The 22,002-nt window shown below is 50.6% G+C and overlaps 2 protein-coding genes across 4 annotated transcripts in view; one reads left to right on the top strand and one right to left on the bottom strand.

Moving 5' to 3' along the window:
• The window catches only part of RHBDD3 (rhomboid domain containing 3), a 34,646-nt gene extending 29,634 nt beyond the window's left edge, over positions 1-5,012 (top strand). Inside the window, exon 6 of the mRNA XM_031948860.1 lies at positions 4,494-5,012. Coding sequence (XP_031804720.1) covers positions 4,494-4,548 — 55 coding nt within the window. The 3' untranslated portion in view covers positions 4,549-5,012. The remainder of the gene's footprint in view (positions 1-4,493) is intronic.
• EMID1 (EMI domain containing 1) overlaps positions 1-22,002 on the bottom strand; it is a 60,314-nt gene that overhangs the window by 6,717 nt on the left and 31,595 nt on the right. For all 3 annotated transcript variants that reach the window (XM_031948846.1, XM_031948845.1, XM_031948847.1), the window contains exons 4-14: positions 18,090-18,167; positions 16,946-17,007; positions 11,951-12,092; positions 11,526-11,576; positions 11,249-11,356; positions 10,064-10,183; positions 5,651-5,740; positions 5,408-5,460; positions 5,005-5,067; positions 4,297-4,341; positions 3,970-4,014 (exon numbers count right to left, since the gene is read on the bottom strand). In XM_031948846.1, the coding sequence (XP_031804706.1) occupies positions 3,970-4,014; positions 4,297-4,341; positions 5,005-5,067; positions 5,408-5,460; positions 5,651-5,740; positions 10,064-10,183; positions 11,249-11,356; positions 11,526-11,576; positions 11,951-12,092; positions 16,946-17,007; positions 18,090-18,167 (857 nt within the window). The remainder of the gene's footprint in view (positions 1-3,969; positions 4,015-4,296; positions 4,342-5,004; positions 5,068-5,407; positions 5,461-5,650; positions 5,741-10,063; positions 10,184-11,248; positions 11,357-11,525; positions 11,577-11,950; positions 12,093-16,945; positions 17,008-18,089; positions 18,168-22,002) is intronic.

Raw genomic sequence — 22,002 nt, 5'->3', positions numbered from 1 at the left:
TTCTGATTGGTGCATCCCTCCAAAGCATCAGTGCTGGTTCTCCTTATGAACCTAAATGTCCCACCTTGGCCCTAGCTCCCTCTTCTGAGGCTGACTTGCTAGACCTGGAGTCAGGAGACCCGGTTGGGGTTCTGGGTCTACTTACTTGGGTAACCTTCCTGAGCCTCAGTTTTTTCCCCTGTGAAATGGGTATAATAATCTTAAAAGTACCTTACAGGTTCATTGTGGGGAGAATGATTTGGAGACCTCAAAGCACCAGAGATGGGAGGAGTTGTTCTTCCCACAAACCCCATGCACCCCTGTCATGCCTCCCCCTTCCATCAGTCCTCCAGCAGCAGGCTGGGCACAGGCAGGGGTACAAGGGGCATGCGGAGAGGTAGACAGGCGGGGGCCAGGGTCCCTGGTACCTATCAGGCATGTTGGGGAGGGGGTGATTGGGGAATGAAGTGGGTAAGGAGGTCATTAAGAAGGGAGAGAGGGCCACGGGTGAGAAATATAGTAGACAGGAGATCAGGGTTTAGTTCTGCAACTGTCACTGAGTCACTGAGTGACTTGGGAACATAGGTTTCCCTCTTGGGGCCACTGGGGCCTTATTTGTAAATTGGGGATAATCATTCCTCCCCGTCTCCTCTCAGAGCTAGCAAGAGGATCAAAAGACATAACGGAGACGGAGGCCCTCTGGAAAGCGAAAACTCCTCAGGAGTACTATTATTATGAGAGGCTTCCGTATCGTTTAATAACAATTGTTCACAACTTCAATGTTATGAAACAATTATAACTGTTATAACCAAGGCAGTGTGGCCTAATGGAGAGAGCCGGCCTCAGGTCAGATCAGAAAGACATGGCTCCGTGTTTATAAAATCAGGGGGGTTGGTCTGGATGTTCTCTTGGGCCTCAATGTCCTTTTAGGTTCCTTCTAGTTCTAAAACCATAATTGTATGGTTTTAATGGTAACTGTTACTCATATTAAGATATGATCAAAGAGAATAATAAGACTGAGCGGCAGCATGGAGGACTGGCTAGAAAGCTCTCTAGTTTGGGAGACAGAGAGTCCTGGGTTCCAGGCTTTGCTCTGTCATACAGGCTAAATAATTGAACTTTTCAGGTGACTCTGAAGGTGCTGGATAGGTGCTAACTTGCATCAGTGAAGGGAGTTTTCTTTGCTGATGACATGGGGAGCTTTGGTCCAAAAAAAAAAAAAAAATAATACTAGTAATAATAAACAAAGGAGAAAGGCTGTGTTGGTTGAGTGCTGGTCCTAGGCCAGGCCTACCTGAGGATTAGAGGCACGGGAAATGCTGGGAGTATCCTATATCACAGGGGAGGCCTAGAGGTGGGCAGTGGGTGAGGAATGGGGACGGGGGGGCCACAGGAGATCTGGGGGTGGGAGAAAGGCAGCAGAGAGGCCTCTGTCAGCTCTGGGAGCCACAGGCCTCAGAGGGGTACAGAGAGCAAGTTCCTGGAGTTACCCCCACTCCCAGGGAAGCCTAAGAGATAGCAGGGCCCTCCTAGAGGGGAAGGAGACATAGAGGGGGAGTTGAGCAGTGGAGAGAGTGGCGTGCAGGACTGGAGTTGGGGGAGGAAGCCCGTTCCCACAGCTGTATCAATCCCTGATCCCCACCGTCAGGAACAGAGCAAGGTGCCCCGGTATCGCCTGATTCCTTCTCTGGGAGCCCTTCCAGGGCAAGCCCCACTCCCCACTCCCATTCCAAACCATTTCCTGGATGGTCTTCCGACTCTCTTTTCACCACGGAGCAGTGTATGTGTGTTCGGGGGTACGTGTCGGTGTGTGTGTGTGTGTGTGTGTGTGTGTGTGTGTGTGTGTATACACTCCCTAGTATAACTTGGGTCCTGCTTTTTGTCCTGAATGGACCAGTTTCTGGACCTGCTTCCTTGACTATGTAATTCTTCCAGCCTTCCCTTCCCTCTGATGGAGACAGCCCAAGTTTGAGAGCCCGAGATCCTGAGTTCTAATCCCTTCGCTAATGCTTTGCTAGCTGGGCGACGTCGGACAAGTCGCTTCTCTCTGTACCTCAGTTTCCTCCTGAGGATTGTAAGGAGCTTGGACCTGATCCTCTGAGGACCCTTGCCGCTTTGAATTCCCATAACTCTTGGAAAGGGCAGAGATGTGCTCTGGAATAGTGGTGATGAGGGAGGGAGGACCATCTCCCATCCTTCATCTCCATTCTGCCACTGACTGCTGGGGCGACCCTGGGAAGTCCTTGGCCCCAGCCTCCCTCTCTGGGAGATGATGGGCCGGGTCTAGTTGCTCTCCCGCTTCATCTGGCAGATGAGGAAACTGAAGCCAGAGGCCAGAGGAAGGGACTTGTCCAAGGTGACCCAGTCAGGGAAAACCCAAGAATTAGATTGAGAACCTCTGACTCCCAATCCAGCATTCTTTCCCAAGCTATCTCCTAATGAATCGAGAACTCCCCATTCCAACCTCAGTGATTCTCATTTCTGTCCCTTGTTTATCCGTAGCACGCCCTCGTTACCACCTGCCTGGACTCAGAACAGTCCCCTGCTATTTCCCCTTCCTGCAGACCTCGACCTTCACAGACTAACAGTTACCCTTCGGCATGCTTTATGCCATTCCTGTGCTCAAATTGCTGCTGAGTCAAGTTTCATGTCCTATTTGCTATTCTTTTACTCGAGGCTCTTTTCAGGCCTGTCAAACGCCTTGCGTATATTCCAGAAATCTTTGTCTCTAGTACAGATAATGCTTCTTCCCTGATTCTGATCCAACTCGGTCTCATCCAGTAAACTCGTCTCTTTGCCGTTTCCTGCCCAAGAGGCTCCATCTCCAGGCTCTGTGCCCCATGCCGAAATGCCCTCCCTCCTTATGTCTGCCTCCCAGCTTCCTTCAGAGCTCAGTTGATATTCCGCACTCTCTAGGAAACCTTTCCAGAGCTCCCTGAATTCTAGCGCCTGCTCTCTGATGATCATCTCCAACTTATCCTGCCTCTGTCTGTATGTACAGTGTTAAGTGCTCCTTGAGGGAGGATCGATTTTTGCCTTTCTTTGTATCCCCGGCCATTGGCACAGTGCCTGGCCCATTACCGCTGTTCCTGGTTAATTGCTCTCCCTTCTCTGTCTGCTTCCCTCTCTGTATAATGGGACAAGATGGCCTCTGAGGTCCTGACTCCATAATCCTTCCTGGGAAATCAAGTCGCTTCCTAGACCTCAGTTTCCCCCTCTGGACTTTGGGTCTCTTCCTGATCTAGATTTTTGAAACCCATCAAATGTTTGTCAGTCGATGGATGGACCAGGAGAACCCCTCTGAAGGGGGGACCCATGTCCATCTCCATGACTATTGGGACTTCTTTGTGGCACCTCTAATGAAATTGGCTCTGGATATATTGGATTTCTGTGTTTGTGTCTTGTTTCCTCATCAGTATAGGCCGGGACTGTGTCTTATCAAAAAGTCATTATCTCTTGGTACCCCTGCGACGGGCTACCCCGTAAGTCATGGGCCTGTGTTTGGACTGACTGAAGAGTGTAGTCTGGCTTTGGGTCTGCTCAGGGTGAGAGGCCTGTTGCCCGGCTCTGCCCTCCATTTGAGTCTGAAGGATGTGGGGGGAGCGAGGAAAGGGAGAGAGGCAGAGGCGGAGATGGAGAGTGATGGCCTACCTGGGCAGCAGCTCCCCCTCTGGGTCCTAGTCCTGTGGTCATCCCCTCCCCCACGATACAAACCCCCTTTGGGACTGTTCTTTCACTGACCCCAGGGCAGAAGGACTTAGACCTGGTCTAGGGGACCCTTGGAGACTCTGCAATGGACCAGCCTCCTGCAGTACCCTCCCCTTCTTCCCCATTGCTGCACATGAGCTAGGACCATGGGGCAGTGGGAGCTCGGAAGCTGGGGGTGGGGGAGGGATGGACAGGGACTGTTTACCCTGTGGCCCATAGGGAGAGTGGTTGGGGAAAAGGTGCCCATGAGCCCCACTAGCCACGTTTGGGGACTGAGCTTACCCAGTGGCCCTTCTCTCCGGGGTCACCTTTGGGGCCCGGTTCACCCTGAAACAAGAGACAGACAGACAGAAGGTGAACTCCCTGAGACCCAAGAAAAGGGGTCCTTCTCAAGCTGGGGCATCCATGACCCTTTCCCAAGGGATCTGAGGGGCGAGGGAGGGGCAAGAATGGCTGGGGACAGGGCTGGACAGCCAGGGAGCCCCTAGGTGGGAGCTACTCATCCCATGGTTGTGGGGAGAAGGGTCGGGGATGGATTCTCTGGGAAGGAAGAGCAGGACATGAAGGGAAGTTGGGCAAGAGGTGATGAAGCGAATCAGCTTTACTTACCCGTTCTCCTGCTAGGCCTCTGGGGCCCGGCTCCCCCTGGGAACCCTGTTCAAAAGGAGGAGATGGGATAGTTAGGCATGAAAGGGCAGGGGGCTCTCCCTGGGCTAGGGGGGAGGCCCTGCCCCATTCAGGCCCGTTCTCCCAGGTACCCAACGGGAAGCTTGGCTGTGCCCCACCCCATGTTTTCTGTTTTCTAGATCTGGCGGTGCCGGCTCTGCTGGAGGAGTTGGGAACATCAGAGAGGGGCCTTGAGGAAGGCTTGTGCGCCCCAGAAACACCCCACCCTATTCGGAAGCAACTCTGATGCAGCAGAAAGTCTGGGGCGAAGGACCTGGGTCCGAATTCCAGCCCTGCCACTTACTCGTGATCTTGGACCGTGGTTTCCCACTTTGTAAAATGAGGGGAGTGGGCTGGATGACCTCAAAGACATTTGAAGTCTGCCCAGGGAAGAGGACAATAGTCTTCTGTTTGCTGCTATTATTAGGGATTAATTATTGTCAATTATATAATTATACTTATAATTATTTCTATCATCATCATCTTCCTAGCCCTCTGCATCCATTACCCTTTCTGGACACTGCTGAAAACCTCCTCAGTCTTTGACTGCTGTATATTAAGTGTGTAGGGTTTCCCTCTGCTCCCCCAGACCCATAGTCCTCTGGGCCTGGGCAGTGCCAGATACCCGCCTAGAGTGGTCCAGGTACTCACTCGCTCACCCTTCTCCCCCGGGAGGCCGTTGGTTCCATCAGCTCCAGCTGGGCCCGGTGAACCCTGAACAGTGAGAGAAGGCGTTAGCAGCCGGTGGTCTCCTGGTCCTTCCGGGGCCCGACGGCTCCCCCCCTTCCCCGGGGATGGCTGACTCGGAGGGCCAGCTGGGGGCATGGGTCAGAGACAAGGGGTCCGGGATGGGCGGAACGAGCGCTCACTGCCCAAGTGAGGGGTCTTAAGCAGGGGGAGATCCCTCGGGGCCAGCAGAACTTAATGCTTAGTAGGGTCCGACTCAATAAATATTAAGTGACCTACTCTGTGTCAGGCCCTGGACGTGTAAAGTAACATCCCTTCCCTTTGGAACAGGGAGGGGTACGACATAAGCAGATAAGTATATACTCACCTTGTGGCCAGGTGTGCCTGGGCTACCCACGGGGCCTGGGGGGCCTGGGGGACCTGGAGAGAGAGGGACCCCCCCAACTGGGTCAGACATGCTCCCATTTCTGGACTGGACCACGTCCATGAGAAGGGTGACTATACCCGCCACAGAGTTCCTCCTTTTATCTGCGTGGCCCCCCCTTTCCTGCCAGCTTCCCCATTCCACCCCTCACGAGGTCAGCCCCCCCCGCTCAAGGTCCCAGCTTACCCATGGGGCCCATGGGGCCCGGGGGGCCAACAGGCCCCTGCATCCCGAGGCCCCCGGTTTCGGTGAAGGTGTTGGAGAGCAGTGGATCTCCTGGAGGGAGAGAGGACATGAGGGATGCCCACTGACATCCTGGCTTCCATCGAGGAAGTGGATGGAGATAGTGGGGTAGCAGTGATCAGGGGTTGCAATATTCCTGCCTGACCTTCAGGGTCCATTCTGAGGCCCCTCCTGAAGGCCTGTCCTAGTATTCCAGCCTTTCTCTCTCTGCTCTCCTTCAGAAGTAAGTTCTTGGAGGGCAGGGACAGTGTGCTCAGTGAGTAGGGAGGCATCGATGGCCACAAGGTTGATGACATCACAAGCTGCATTAACGGTCGGAGCCTGGGGAGCCAAGATCTGCCCTGGGCAGCGCCCACATGAACTATTGGGCTCAATTCTCTTTTAGCCAGAGGAGGAGGGCTGGGTGGGAGTTGGGGCAGAAAGGAGGGCTTGCCAGGTTAATGGGTTAATTTATGCTAGAGTAGAGAAGACCCAGGGTGGGGTGGGGTGGGGGGGAATCAGCTCTGTTTGCTGGATGTGAAGGATTGTGGGGCAGACTCCAGAGTCTCAGCATGGGTTCCCTTTCTCTCATACATTCTGAAGGCCCTTCAGACGCCATCCTGCCCAACCCAGAACAATCCTTCCTACAATGGCCCCAAGAAGCCATTCTTCCAGCCACTCCTTGGCCTGAATAAATCTCATCAGATTAAGCTTGAAAAGTCTTTGGAAGCCACTGGATGAAGTGAAGTGATAACAGAGAAAGGTCTGCTCCAGTTGGCTGGGGGGGGGGGGGTTTGTTGTGCCTTCTGGGTCCTAAATAGAAGCATCTTGTTATCTAGACTGGGGCGTAAGTGGCTTTCCAACACACTTCTGAGGAGGTAAGACTGAACTGGGGGACACAAGGGAGATCTTGAGGAAGGTCAACGTTCTGTAGGCATCGATGAGCCACAGACAATAGTTGGGGGAGTCCCCATAAAAGGTTGGCTCTTTCCCCAAATGCGTTTCCTGGTGCCTGCCTGCCCACTGCTACCATTATACAATACTTTGCTATTTTGTTGATATATACTATTATTATATTAATACATATTAACCCGAACCCTAATGTTTACAGTAAACTGAGTTTTTTCTCAATCACAAAGAAACCAGTGGTTTATTAGTGATTACCCGGTCATTTTGGTCACGTCTGACTCTTTATGACCCTATTTGGGGATTTCCTGGCAGAGAAACTGGGATGGTTTGCCATTTCCTTCTCCAGCTCATTTTACAGAAGAGGAAACTGAGGTGATTAAGTGACTTTAAATTCACTTAAATTTAAAAAGATTTAAGTTTCGGGTCATTAGGCTAGGAAGTACCTGAGACTGGATGAGTCCTGCTGATTCTAACCCCAGCACTCTAGATATAGATATAAGAGTAAAGTTAGACAGAAGGCCCAATCTCTTCCTAGATCCACTAGAGTCAACTCTCTAAAGATAAAGTAGGAATCATGTGGACCTTAGGGGCCACTTATCGTCCCCTAAGGGTTTAAGGAAGCCAATCATTATAACTAGATAGCACCAAGTTTCTTCTTCTCCATCCCCACTCCCAGGCTCAGTTTCTCTCTTTTAGGCCAAATAAACTCATTTTCTTCAAATGCTCCTCATATAACCTGGCCCTTTCCCACCTGGCTGCCTTCCTTTGGACACAGCTTATGGATGTTCTTCGTGTATGGTGCTGTCCAGACCCAATGCTCCCTATGCAGTATGACTAGGACGGAGAAAGGTTGAGACTACAACTCTCCTGTTACTGAAAGCTCGGGCCTCCTGATATAGTTACAGATTCCATCAGCCTTTTTGGCCGCTTTATTTTACTATCAACTCATACTGAGCCTCTAGTTCACTGAAATCCTCATTTTCAGAAAACCACTACATAATATCAAGTCTTCCACCTAATTTTTGTTCTTGCAAAGTTGATTTTTTGAACCCAAGCATAAGACTTTACATTTGTTTTAAATTTCATATTCCCTTCTGCTCCATGTTCTAACCTGTTAATATCATTTTGAATCTTAACTGTTCTCTGTCTATACTTTCAGGGGACCTTGTGTCCCCTGAAAATTTCATAAGCCTGTCGTCTTTCTGACTCATGGATAGAAATGTTAAAAAGTGCCGAGCCAAGTGCAAGGCACTCAACTAGAGTCTCCTTCCAAAGGGACATGGAACCGATTATTAGTGACTATTCTAGGAGACCAACCAGTTAATCGGTTCCAAATCCATCGATAGTTTGATCCCTCCATCCTTTCTGTAAGAAGAGCATGTGATGATAATTGTAGAAATACGTGTAGAAGAATTGCACATGTTTAACATATATTGGATTACTTGCCATCTAGGGGAAGGGATGGGGAGAAGGGGGGAAATTTGGAACACAAGGTTTTGCAAGGGTCGATGGTAAAAAAATTATCATCATATGTTTTGAAAATAAAGAGCTCTTAAAAAATAAAAAGAAAGATGAGCATGAGAGAGTTTCTTTGCTAAAATTTAAGTAAATGTGATCTAATTGACAGAATTCTCTTGATCGCTCGGTCTGGGAACTCTGTCCAAAAAGGAAATGAATTATATCTAGAATCTACACAAAGTGCTTTATACCTGTTATCTCATCGAATCTTCACATCGGCTCTGGGAGGTGGGTACTATTATTATTCCCATTTTATAGATGAAGAAACTGAGGCAAACAGAAGCTAAATGATTTGCCCAGGGTCGTACATATAATAAGTGTCTGCAGCAGAATTTGAACTCAAAATGCTTTATCATAATCTGTTTTTCCTTCTTTTATTTTTTTCTCAACAGTATTTCATTTTCCCAAGTAAAGATAATTTTCAGCATTCATTTTTGTAAGATTTTACATTTTGAATTTTTTTCCCTCCTTTACCTCCCCTAAATCTATGGCCATAGTTATTGAAAACTTTATTATCCCATTTTACTGATGAGCAAAATGAGATCTGGAGAATTTAAGTAATTTGCCTAATATGTATCTAATAAGACTCCGAGGTAGTTCTTGAATCCGGGTCTTCCTGACTCTAAGCCCTCTGCTATAAAGCCTTTCAGAGCCACTAAAGGCAGCCGGCCCTTTCCCCATGTTATCACAGTGCCTGAAATTCCACCATTAGAGAGTTATTCCTTGGGAATTTCATGCTAAAATACAACAACTTCTTATAACGAAGCACCTGAGAGCTGTTGAGTTCTGGGACGGTGACAGGGGCAGGAGTCACAGATTTATAGCGGTAGGGGACCTCAGACATCATTTAACTAGTCTCCTCATTTTACAGAGAAAGAAACTGGGGGCCAGAGAAGGGAAGCAGCTGATCCGATGTCCTTTAGCTAATGAGCAGCAGAGCCAGCATTCAAAGCCAGGTCCAAATCCAGAGCTCTCTAGCAGTCAGCCTTGTCCCTTAGCTTCATATAAGGGGGACAATGGGGATCATTGGAAGCAGGACCAGGTTTGGACACCAGGGGGCAGAGCTTTCCCACTCAGTTCAAGTCACTAACGGTTTTTTTTTTGTTTGTTTTGTGGGATTTTTTTTTTTTTTTGATAAGTGTGTGTGTGTTTGTGCATGTGCCTGCCTCAGTTTCCCCTTCTGTAAACTGAGGGGGGTGGGACCAGATGGCCTCTGTGATCCTGTCCTTTTGAAATCCAGACCCAGGTCAGTCTTTGACTGCCCTGGAAGGGAGATAAAAGTTTGTTTGGGTTTCCTCTGGGTGATCTTGGCCAAATAATTTCCCTTTTCTGGGCCAGTTTCTTTCTTGGTTAAGTAGATTAGATCCCCTCCCCAGGCCGTCCTGGACCTGAAATCCTCCCATCTCCATGACCTCAGCCCTGCTGGCCGGGAGCGTTCCCTTTTTCACTGGGCCTTTCAATAACGCCTTCAGCCAGAGGAAGGGTGGGCTTTGTTTTCTGTCTTAAAGCCCTTTCTAGCTCTGCCATTCTAGGTTCTGTTCCCCAAGGTCCTTTCTGGCGAGGGTGTTCCAGGTTCTATCATTCTATTGTTCCTTCTGTTTCTGACGCCGGAGGAGTGTTTGTGTATGAGAAAACAGCCTCCTCGGAGGTGGGGCTGGGCCAGCCTGAGTCACGGGGATTCTGGGACAATTCTGGCGGGGAGCTCAGATGGCGCCTGTGATGCCTCTGAGTGCTCTCTATCTGCTCTCAAGGGTCCGGCGCTCCGAAGGCCACGTTGGGCCGGGAAGGCGCCCGAACGGCTTTTCGGGGCGTCTGGGAGATGGGGTTTTGTCCTTGGCTTCCAGCTCCCACCTCAATTCTAGATGTGTCCCGAAAGGTGTTCTTCTACCCCCACCTCAACTGGCCCCCGTCTTTGTTTCCACTCATCTCTCTCCCACCGGGGAAACTCACCCTGTTCAGAGATCTGGGCTGTGGAGGGTCCAGTCGGCGCTGGGGGTCCAGGAGGTCCTGGGGGGCCCCTCTCTCCCTTAGCTCCATCCCGACCTGGGCTGCCGGGTGGCCCTTGGGGCCCTGGAAAATAATGAGGGAAAAAGGGAGGGACAGGGATGATTAATCAACACTGGGCATAGAACCCTGTGCTGGGCACCTGGAGGGGTGAAGAGAGGAGGAAAACAGATGCCATTTTTCTGAACTCTTACCGTCCGCCTGAGCAGAAGGGACCGTTCCGTTCGGTAAACATTTATTGAGTTCCTTAAAATAATTTCTCACCCCCAGGAATTTACCTCTGGGGGCGGGCGGAGGAAGGGGGGGGTTACAGTATGTACACAAAGCAGTAAAGGCAAAGTCTCCTGTGAAGGCCCTGGTGGGCCAGCTGGGGCAGCTAGGAAGTGGGGGAGGGAAGGACGGCTTTCCCGGAGAGTGGGACAACTTAGACAAAAGCCTGGAGGTGGAAGGTCAGCTCTGGGAACGGCGAGGAGTCCGGGATTGTTGCAATGAGTGAGGAAAAGGATCCATTTTGGAGGGTTTTGTTTTGGCACAAAATGTCCGTGGGGCATCCAAGTGCAGTTGGCCAGTTTGGCCAACAGATAAATCCGAGGATGTTTCTCAAGATCTCCCCACAGAGTTCCTTTGAATAACGAGCTTTCCCTCGTTAGGTGCCCACTAATTAGTGCTCTACACCTAATGAGCACTCAGTAAGATGCTTTTTCACTCACTCATGCGTTCTCACTTGTTAGAGAAGCTGGCATATACAGTAAGTGCTTAAGAATACTTTTGGATGGACCACTGTGGGCAAAAACAGTGGGATGATGGGAGCAGGACTTGGGGCTCAGAAGATGGGCGCAGGTCTTGTCTTCTCTTGCCAGCTGAGTGACTATGGGTAAGCCTTAGGCGGCTCTTTAAGCCCAGAGTTACAGTCACTTGTAGATTGTGATCTGCTTTGGGAGAAGGGAGTTCTCACATCCCAGAAGCTTAGGTTATGCTGAAATAGTCTCTGGGCCCTGTAGGGGGCAGGAGGGAAAACCAGGACTCAGTGGTGCCATCCCAGCTCCCAAGGCTGCCATCTCGAGTCCAGCCCCGGTATCCCAGAGGAGGCCCTTGGACCTGGCAGGACCTCCAGGGCCCCTGCTAACTCACCTGGTGGCCCAGCTGGGCCCTTCAGCCCAGGCACTCCAGATGGACCCCGGCTTCCTGTGTCTCCTTTGGGGCCAGAAGGCCCCGGGGGCCCAGGAACACCTCCTCGGCCTATGAAGGAGGGAAATGTCTGTGAGGGCCCAGCCAGGGGGTGTAGGGTGCAAGGCAGAAGCGTTTGGGGGTGAGGGATGTGTCTATGGTTCCTGGCCCCTAGAGTCTCCCCTAGGTTCCCACTGAAGGTCACCCCTCTCCCCAATCTTAAAAAGGTGACGATACCTACCATCCTGGGTGAGCACGGTCCCCCTGCGTCGTTCTCCAGCTCCAGGAGGCCCTGCCATGTGGAGGGAATGGAGGTCATGGCCCACATTGCTCTTACTGGGCCCAGGGAAGGGGGCCTGGAAAGCATCTTCTGCACCGGCTCCTCTCTGAACCATTAGCCCCGCTTCCCTCTGGCCACCCCAAGGGAGGAAGCCCAGACTGACCTATTCTGGGTAACTTCCTCCCCAGCCCATCCTCAGAGCAAACCCCAGCCCTTCCCCTCCGGATCTCCGGGCCTGGCACCTGCTGCTCTCCTTATACCCAGGAGCCACTTGGAGGGAGACATTTTCCAGAGGGAAAGCACTCCCGGTGAGTCTGCCTCTCACAGACCCTCACCTCTGCTCCACAGAGCCTACAGTGAATTCCGGCCCCTCTGCCCTTACTCACCTCTGGCTTCTTCGTCTCCAGGGCTCCCCTGGGCAGCTGGCAGCCCCCACAGCGGGGCCGGCTCCCCGTCCCCCCCTTTGGCCTCCCGTGGAGCGCCAAGGGGCAGGGATGCCGCCTGCTCAGTTACTGCCAGCACCGACACCTGGGAGGAGAGGAGTGGGACGGTCAGGAGGCGGACAGGAGGAGGGTCCGGTCTCAGAGTGGGGGAGGGGGGCGTCGTTCTGGATGGGGGAGCCTGGAGAATGTGGGAGGGGGGCTTAAGTTCTCTAACTCAGAATCCCCTAATTCTAGAGCCAAAAGGGGACCTGCCAGGTCACTCGGAGCCGCTGGAATACGAGCAAGAATTCCCTCAGCCATATTCTAAACATGGGCTCGTCTGTTGGACGGACTCTGCTGAGAGTTAGCCTGTCATTCTGTACGGCACTCACTGTCGGGAAGATCTTCCTTACACGGAGCTCCCCGTCCGTCTGTTCCTGGGCAGCCTCCTGCCTCCACCCTCTGGGCTCGGGCCGGCCGAGACTAACGCCCTTTTCCATGCTTGGAGATGACACACTTGGGCTCTCTCTTTTCCAGCTCGACTCCTTCCTCTGGTCCCCATTTGATTTGAACTTTCCCACTCCGGTTTCCCTTCTCTGGATGCTTTCTAGCTTATCGAGGTCCTTTCCACTCCCTCCCTAGTTCCCGGCTTCTCACCACAGCCCAGGACGCTTTATTGGCTACCTGACATATCAACTCCTAACAGGCTTGTGGTTCCTTAAGACCCCCAGATCCTTTTCAGACAAATCACTGGCCAGCCATCTCTTCACTTATAATGTTGATTTCTTGAACTCACACATATTTATCCCAATTAAGTTGGGTCCAACTAAATTCAGCTCGCTTTTCCAGAATGTCATAGCTTTTTTTTTTTTTTTTGCATCCTGACTGTTCAAGTATATATTTTTTACAACAATTTTTAACATTTTCAAAAGTTTTGAGTCCCAAATTCGATCTGCCTCCCTCTCCCTCCCCCTTCCCTGAGACAGTAAGTGATCTTTTATGTTACACATGTGCACTCGTGTAAAACTCAGGGCATTATATTAATGCTTTTTATCGCAATCATTTATACAAATGTTAAATAGCATAAAGCACAGAAGCCCGAGGGCCCGGCCAGAGACTTTTCCAACTGACATGTGTTCATTGACGGCGGATCTCTGAATTCAGCCATTCAGCCCATTCTAAATCCGTCCAATTGTACTTTTGTCTGGCCCACGTCGCTCCCTCTTCTGCCTGAGAATAGCCAAGTCAATGAACATTTAGCCAGTGCTTGCTTTGTACCAGGCACAGTGCGGAGGGAGAGGCTCAGGACAGCGGGAGCCTTGAGCCCAGATGGGGAGGCAAGGTGAGGCGGGACTGGGAGGGGCCCGGACTGTCCGGCTTTCAAAAAGGGAAAGAGAAGGGAACCGACGAATCCAGGTAAATGAACTTGGCTTCCATTCCTCGCAAAATCCTAGAGCACGTTGGTGAGAGGACGGTGGGTGAATGTCTGGATATGGAAGCTGTGGTCACAATGAGCCAGTGAGCTCCTCCAGAATGGCTCGTTTCAGACAATCCTCTTCTTTTTGTATGTTTCTGAACTAGATGATCATTATTCTTCCCCTCTCTCTCCTTCCCTCCTTTTCTCTCTCTCCTCTCTTTCTCTTTCCCTTCTTCCTTCATTTCCTTGTTCCCTTCTTTCCTTTCTTCTCTCCCTCCCTCTCTTTCTCCCTTTTCCCTCCCTCCCTCCTTCCTTCCTCCATCCTGTCTTCCTCCTTCTATTCTTCCTTCCTTCCTCCCCCTTTTTCTTCCATTCTTCCTTCTTCTTTTCTTCCATCCTTCCTTTCTCCCTTTCTCTATCCTTCCTTCTTTTCTTCCATCCTTTCTTCCTACTTCCCTCCATCCTTCTTTCTTTTCTTCCATCCTTTCTTCCTACTTCCCTTCATCCTTCCTTCCTTCTTCCTTCTTTCCTTCCTTCCCCTTTTCTTCCTCCCTTCCTTTCTTTCCCTTCTTTTCTTCCTTCCCCCTTCTTTCCTCCCCTCCCTCCCCTCTTCTTTCCTTCCTCCTTTTCTTTCTTTTTTCATTCATTCTTTCTCTCTTCTTTCTTTCTAAGTAGGTCTCCCCATCTCGCCCAGACCAGACATACAGGTGTTGTTCATGGGACCCAACTCCTCACTGAGGAGCATGGGAGCTTTGACCTCTTCAGTTTTTAGCCTGAATCACCCATCTTTAGGCAACACGGAAGCTCCCTGCTTGGTGCAGACACCTGATTGCCTGAGCTGGGGAGTTACTCCAGCTCAGATTTCCCCACAGCTGGGCCTAGAGGCAGGTGATCATCACCACTCCTCGCACTTCCTGATCTTTAAGGTCTCCTCAATAGCGACTCAGTCTTCGCATTTCCCAGTCCTTTGTCTTGGAGGCTAATTCACCTTGGCCAGAGGACCCGGGTTCAAGTGCTGCTGCTGCTGCGATTGTTAGAGATTAAAGGCATATATACCTTCTGTCTTTATTTCCTCATGTATTTAGGTTATCCGATCTCTATTTTTGCCCTGTTCTTGCCAGTGTAAAGGTCGTTCTTCTTGGCAAAGCAAATGGAAGCATAGAGTATTTCAGTATTGTCAGCCCTACCCACGGGAGGACTAGGGGAGGGCAACAGACTCGAGCACTGGCTCTCCTGATGGGATCTGGGGACCCTTGAGGTCCCCAGATCCCTTCAGAGAGGAGTCTGCAGGCTCAACACAATTTTATAAGATATTTTCATTTCGAAAATGGCCAATACTGATAGATCCCACATGAACAGTAGATTTTTGGAGGATTCTCAATACGTTTTAATTCAATTCCAAGAGTCCAGAGTTGATGAGAGAATATCCCCTGGGTTGGGCACAGGTGAGGCAAATGTTCATCTCTCATGCTTCACACTTTTAGTAAAGACATCAGTAAGTTGGGGGAACCGGAAAATCATCGATGTAAAAGTGGAGGAAGCCGCAGGGGCCGTCTCATTCTACCTTCTCATTTTACAGCTGGTGAAGATGAGACACTGAGAAGTTATCACATCACTTCCCTCATTTAAAAGGTGGGGAAACTGAGGCCCGGGGAGGAGAAACGAGTCAGAGGCAACACAAGTCGTAAAGAGGCAGGACTGCCATGAGAAAGCCGCTGGCTCTTGGGCACGTGCTGCAGAAATAAAGTGACTAGAGTCTGGCATTTAAAGCTGTCTTCCATCTAGCTGACTCCCACCTTTTCTCACCCCATAATTCACTTGGTCCTCCACCAGCCAAGACTTCCTCTTCTCCCCTTCACTCAGAAACAAACCACCCCCATCTCATCCTCAGCTCCTAGTCGGCACAGTGGACAGAGAGTGCCAGGTCTGGGGTCAGGAGGATCTGAGTTCCAGTCCTGCCTCAGACATATCCTTTCTGAAGAGGACCAATGACATTACAGGACAACTTCTTGACCCGCCTGGGAATTGGATTTAAGTTGAGCAGAGCTGCACAGTCAGCAGCTTCACTCTCTCTTCCGGGTCATTGAGAAGCAGCTGTGTGACCCCGGGCAAGTCACTTTACTCTGACTGCCTCAGTTTCCTCATCTGTAAAATGAGCTGGAGAAGGCAACGGCCAACACTCCAGTATCTTTGCCAAGAAAACCCCCAAAAGGGGACACAAAGAGCTGGACACGACTGAACAACAAAATCTCCTTGATTCCATCCCCTGCGAGGCAAACCCCAATATGACACCAGCAATCCCGTCCCACCCCATCTTCCCCGGCTCATTGCTTCCTGTACCACCCCCACTTTCTCATTTGTCTTCAATCCGTTTCTTTCCATTGGCCACTTCCAGCTGCCTCCAGTTAAACCCCATCCTCCAAAAGCCCTCCCTGGGGTCTCCCATTCCTCCCCATTGTCCACTAGCTCTCGCTCTCTTCCCCCCTCGGTTCCTCAAAAGAGACGGCTACGAAGGAAAGGGATCCAAGTGGTTAGTTGTGTGAGCTCCATTTCTGAGGAGAAACAAGGACGGCGCGAAGTGGCTGGGAACAAACGGAGTTAAGGGAGCCCGAGCAGAGTCGTGGACCTCCCTCTGCTCTCTGGGATCGGCAAAATCCAGCGGCAGAACGAAATCAGGCCGAGGCCGCGGCCCTGACCCACGCCGTTCTGTCGGTATCAGGGAATAAAAGGCGGAGTTTGCAAGTGATGAAGGTGAAATAAAGATAACGAACGGAGCTGGTTACCCAAGTAAACAACGGTAAAACGGACAATCTGGATAAAATGGGTCTACATCTGGCAAAGAAGAAATCTCCCGGGTGAACAGAACAGGAAATCGGATACATGAATATCCGAGCTTAGAACACAATTAATCTTAGAACACAATCTCTTCAAACGTCTGTGCAGCCATCACGTGGGAGGCAAGAAGCAAACTAACGAATCGATCAGCACTTATTAAGCACTTACTGTATGCCAGGCTCTGTGCTGAATACAGGCAATGAGAATAAGGGAAAGAGTCAGTCCTGTCCTCCAGGAGCTTGTACTTTAATGGGGGAAGAGAACTCCTAAAAGGGAGCTGAGTGACGTCACGGAAAGAGAGCTGACTCGGGAGCCAGGAAGAACTGCCTCTGACCCACGATGGCACTCGTGAGGGCTGGCGCTCTAGGTGCCACCCTAATTTTCTTTGGTACGCCGCCCCCCCCCCCACAAGGTAGAGAGAAGGCATCAGCTTGGCTAGAATTAGGAGGGATTGGATTTAAGCGAGACAGAGCTGCACAAAGTCATCAGCCCCCTTCTCTCTTCCAGGTCCTTGAGATTCGGACGGGCGACCCTCCATAGGCAGAGGCAGAGACTCGGCTGGGCCAGGGGAGGGATGGGATGTAGGGAATGAGAAAAGGTGATGAGCTCCCTGTCACAGACGGTATTCAAATGGCAGCAGGGGACAGCTGGGAGGGTGTGCTGGTTGTGGCGTGGGGGGTCGTGGGGCAGCTTTTAGCTTCACTGACCTTGTCCTCCAGCACCTTCAGCCGCTCGGCCAGCTCGGCCACCTTGCTGCAGTTTAAACAACCTGAGGAAGACAATTGACACGGGCTGAGCTTTTGTTCGGACTCACCTTTTCTCTCTTCTTGGGGTGAGGGGAATCTTCCGCATTTTTTCTCTCCTTGGCTCCCTGGGCCATTCACCCCATTCTGCTAAGGAGAAAGTTGAGGCTGAGAGAGGGCTGCGTGCAGGGAGGATGTGGTGGAGCCAGGCTTGGCCTGGGGCCTCCCGACGCCCTCCCTGACCAGCGCTCTTTCCCCTACATCTTCCCCGTGGCTATTTCCTGTGACTGGCCGGCTGCCCCGGCCTGGAGCTGCCCCTGTTTCCCTGGCCAAGCCTGGTTCTGCTACCGCCTCCCTGCATCATCTCAGGCCTGTGACCTGGCCGGTGACCCTCCTTGCCTGAGGGGGCTCCCTGGGGTCTCTCGGGGCAGGATCTGGGTCTGGAAGAAGGGTAAACCTTGGCTCCAAGCACAGAAGGGGCCCTCCCTCTTCCCCCAGGTCAGTAGCAGGAGGGGCTGGACCTGGGGAGCCTTGGATTTCCCAGGGGTAACTGGGGCTAATTGCAACTTCCTTCAGGATGCCTGAGGGGGCTCCCTGGGGTCTCTCAGGGCAGGATCTGGGTCTGGAAGAAGGGCTCCAAACACAGAACGGGCCCTCCCTCTTCCCCCAGCCCTGCAGCGGGGGATGGGGGACAGGGGGAGGGGGCCTAGGCCTGGGGAGCTTGGATTTCCCAGGGGTAACTGGGGCTAATTGCAGCTTCCTTCAGGATGTCTGAGAGGGCTCCCCAGGGTCTTCCTGGGTCTGGAAGGGCAAACCTCGGCTCCAAGCACAGAAGGAGCCCTCCCTCTCCCCCCAGGCCAGCAGCAGGGGGGGCTGGGCCTGGGGATCCTTGGATTTCCCAGGGGTAACTGGGGCTAATTGCACCTTCATCACCCAGAAGGCCTCCTGCTGCTGCAGCTGCTCGTCTCCATCACTACCTTCCTTAGCCTCTCTGGGCATGAATGGTCCGGCTTTCTCCGGATGCCCCCTCCTCCCCAGAGACCTTGAGGAAACCGCCCCTCTCCCTCCTCCCGGGGAAGGCTCCCACAGGGCGAGGGCTGGGACTCACCTGAAGATACCGTGGGCTGAAGGGCCATTCGGCGCAAGGAAGGGCCGTGCCATGCGGGCTCCAGGGAACTGAGGCCATCTGCAATGGGCAAAGCGCTTTCTTAGTGGCAGACCCTCTGCTCTACCCAGCATCCCCCAGGACCGATTGCTTCCTCTTCTTCAGACACTCAGGAGAGGGTTTAACTGATGGGGAGACTGAGTCCCACAGAGGGACTCAGGGGCCCACAAATCTCACAGCACAATTTTGGCTGGGCCAATGCCCCTCTCCATGGTTCTACTTGTCCCCAAGGGTCCTTTGTGGAGGGTCATGATGTGTGGAAATAAAATCACAGAGACTCGGCCCTAGAAAGGGTCCCTGCTGTGTGGCGGGTAGATAGCTCTGGGCCTGGAGTCAGGGAGCTGAGTGCCTCAGCCACTGGCTGTGTGATCCTGGGCAAATCACCTCCTCTCTGCCTGCCTCAGTTTCCTTATCTGTAAAATGGGGGTGATCATAGCACTTACCTCCCAGGGCTGTTGTGAGAATCAAATGAGATAAAGCACAGTGCCTGGCATTTAGTAGGTACTATATAGCTATCCATCCATCCATCCTCCTCCTCCTCATCCTCATCTCAGCTGCCAGAACCAGACAAGACTGCCTCCCTTTTACCTCCCTGACATAGGGCTATGTAGGCTTCTTGAAGACCTTTAGTGATGAGGACCTCTCAAGGTAGCCCATCCCCTTTGGGGTGAATCTCGGAAGGCTGCCTGGAAGAGGTGAGCTTGGGACCAGGTTTCAAAAAGAGAAGACCGGTGTTTCATAAGGGAGCCCCGTTCTTACTTTCCCCAGGAAACCACTGTGACTCAGGAGACAGTATGGTATAATGGATACTGCTTTGAAGACATGGATGCAAATTCTGCCCTTACACACTTACTAGCTGAGTGACCCTACACAAGTCACTTATGCCATTATCACCTCAATTTCCCCCTCTGTAAAACAAAGATGATACCCATACTTATGGCCTGGGGGACCCTTAATCATTTTATGTCATGGATGTCTTTAGCAGGGAAAGTCTATGGCCTCCTTCTCAGATTAATGTTCTTTTTTTTCAATTAATTATTTTTTTCTAACAAAGCTCTGCCCTCTGTCCCCTTTTCCTCCCCACCTCCATACTGACAAAGCAAGTTACAAACATATATACAAATATATGTAGGTGAATAAAACAAAGTCCCTGCTCAGTTACACCCAAAAACTATGTTTTACTCTGAATGTTAAAAAAAAGGCATTGGTTAAAATCCAGAGAATTACAAAGGGAGCCAACTTTGGGGAAATCCCGTTACCCGGATATAGTTGATGAAAAGATCATGGCCCGGGTGCTTGCAGGAAACGTGAGAACTCTGGGGAGAGACAGGAGCCCTGAGGGGGTGGGTAGGGGGGTGGATAATTGTCCAATGAGGTGTGAATTACCTGGAAAAAGTGGGAATAATATGGGGATTGCCTGGATGTGTTATAAATTGGGAAGAGAAGAGAAGAAAAGAAGAAAGAGATAGAGAAAGGGAGAATTCAGTGAAGTCCCAAAGAAAATAGCTTAGTGGGAAACCAGAATCAGGTGTTTCCAAGAACAATCTGGGTTTATCCCTCCATGGCACCGAGTTGCTTGACCATAGCGGTCCAGCAGGAAGGGAAGGCCCCTCAATGGGCAGGTTTGCTTTGTGCATTCTGGAAAAGAGAAAACCATTTGACTAATTCCTGAGGGACTTAAACACCAGTCCCCGTATACGGTTTTTGTCTGTTTTTAATTGGTTAAGTAAAATCTGTGTTATAGTCTCTGTGTTGTTAGCCCAAGCATTTGCAGGAAACCTGAGAACTCTGGGGAGAGACAGGAGCCCTAGGTGGGCGGGAACAAAGATGGCTAAGCAGAGCTCCCCAAAGGGAGGCGTTGCATCCCATCAGGCACCATGACACGCCAGTTACGTTTCCTGGAGGATTCTTGCTCAGGGATAATTTGAGCTAGCCGGCCTTTGAGGTCTCTTCCAACCTGAGAGCCTCTGAATTGACTTCATCCCACTTCTTTAAAATGCACAAGGCCAAGAATCGGTAAATATGTCACAAATCAGACAGTTCAACTTCATTTTACAGATGGGGAAACGGAGGAAATACTTTACTCAAGACTGTAAAAAGAAATGGAAAAAGAACTCAAATTTCTATCAGGTTTTAAAGTTTGCAAAATGACATGTTTGACATATATTAGATTACTTGCATCTAGGGGAGGGGATGGGGGAAACAGAGGGAGAAGAAAATCTGAAACACAAGATTTTACAAGGGTGAATGTTGAATACTATCCACGCCCATGTTTTTAAAATTAAAAACTTTAAAAAATAAAAAATAAACAAATAAAAAGAAAATTAAAAGCTTAAAAAATAAAAAATAAATAAAAAGAAAATCAAAGGCTTAAAAAATAAAAAATAAAGAAAATTAAAAGCTTAAAAAATAAAAAACAAAGAAAAAGAAAATAAAAACTTTATAAAAAGAAAAAAAGAAAAAGAAAATTAAAAGCTTTTTTAAAAAATCCAAAAAAATTAAGTCTGTAAAATGCTTTTCCCAGCACACCCCAACACGGCATTGTGGGTCCCATCACACAGATAAGAAAATTGGTCACACATGTAATAACAGGCAGAACCAATATTTGAATGTTCTCCACTTCCAAAGCTAATGCTTTCCACTATGACACGTTGACTCCTGATTGTTATTCCATTTTTCAGATGGGAAAACTGAGGGCAAGGGACTAGGATCATGAGAGTAGATAGTTGGAACTGCAAGAGATCTTCCAGTCATTTGGCCCAATCCATTTGTTTTCCAGGTGACTAACCAAAGGTCATACGGAGAAGAAGTTGCAGGGCCAGGATGGGAACCAAGATTTCCTGGCTCTCTATCCAGTGTTCTTTCCATAACCACAGGCTGTGGTTGGGAGGGAATGGGGGTGGGTGGGAAAACAGGGACAAACAGGGGAAAAAAAAGGAGCTGCTTTCAATTTCCAGATGAGTGGAATGGATCTCAGAAGGGAAATAGAGCACTGGGCCCCGGGTCTGGAAGATCTGAAATAGGATCAAGCTTCAGGCACTTGCTAGCTAGGTGACCCTGGACAAGCGACACAGCTGGCTACCTCAGTTTTCTCATCTGTAAAATGGGAATAATAATTAGCCCTTACCTTCCAAGGCTGTTGTGTGGACAAAATGAAATGACATTTGTAAAGTACCAGCTATTATTATCATTATATAAATATAGACATTGTTATTATTGCTGAGTCACACAGCATGCTAAGACCAAAGTCCGGGGTCAGAGGTGCTGGAAGGACCCTAGGGAAAGGGAGAGAGCAGAAGGAAGGAAGAGGGGGTGGGATTGGTAAGGAGACAAATCAAGAACACGGATGGGTTAGGGAGAAGCAGCGGGACGTGGAGGGAGACTAGGGGAGGCTGTTTACAAATCTGAACCCACAGGCCCGGAGAGGGTTGCTCTGGTAGGGGGGGCCGGACAAGAAGGACCATCTGCTCCCAGCTGTTAATGGGGAAGACCCAGCCCCTTCTCCAGCACCAGCTGCCTCTCGTCTTAGATGCAGATTTGGAAGCTAGAGGACTTCCCCACCTCCGGGGGATGCTGGAGCATCCCAGTTCCTGAGCTAAAGAGGCTCCCGAGGGGCCGGCGCTGGGACTTTATCCGTGTCCCCAGAATCCTTAGCGCTGACCACCGTGGGGGCCCCTTCATGTCACCAGAGATTAAACACCGTCTCTTGCTCTCATTGCTTGCCTCCTTAGGTCCCTTTCCACAGAGTCAGTTGGGGATGGGGAGTTTGAGGGGCTCAGCCATTCAAAGCCCCCCATACTCTGATCACAATGACCAAAAACCCCAAATTGATTCCACCTGTCTTGTCTTGGGGCGG

This window comes from Sarcophilus harrisii, chromosome 1 (genome assembly GCF_902635505.1).
Source record: "Sarcophilus harrisii chromosome 1, mSarHar1.11, whole genome shotgun sequence".
NCBI classification, from domain to species: domain Eukaryota; kingdom Metazoa; phylum Chordata; class Mammalia; order Dasyuromorphia; family Dasyuridae; genus Sarcophilus; species Sarcophilus harrisii.
This window is presented reverse-complemented; position numbering and strand designations above follow the sequence as displayed.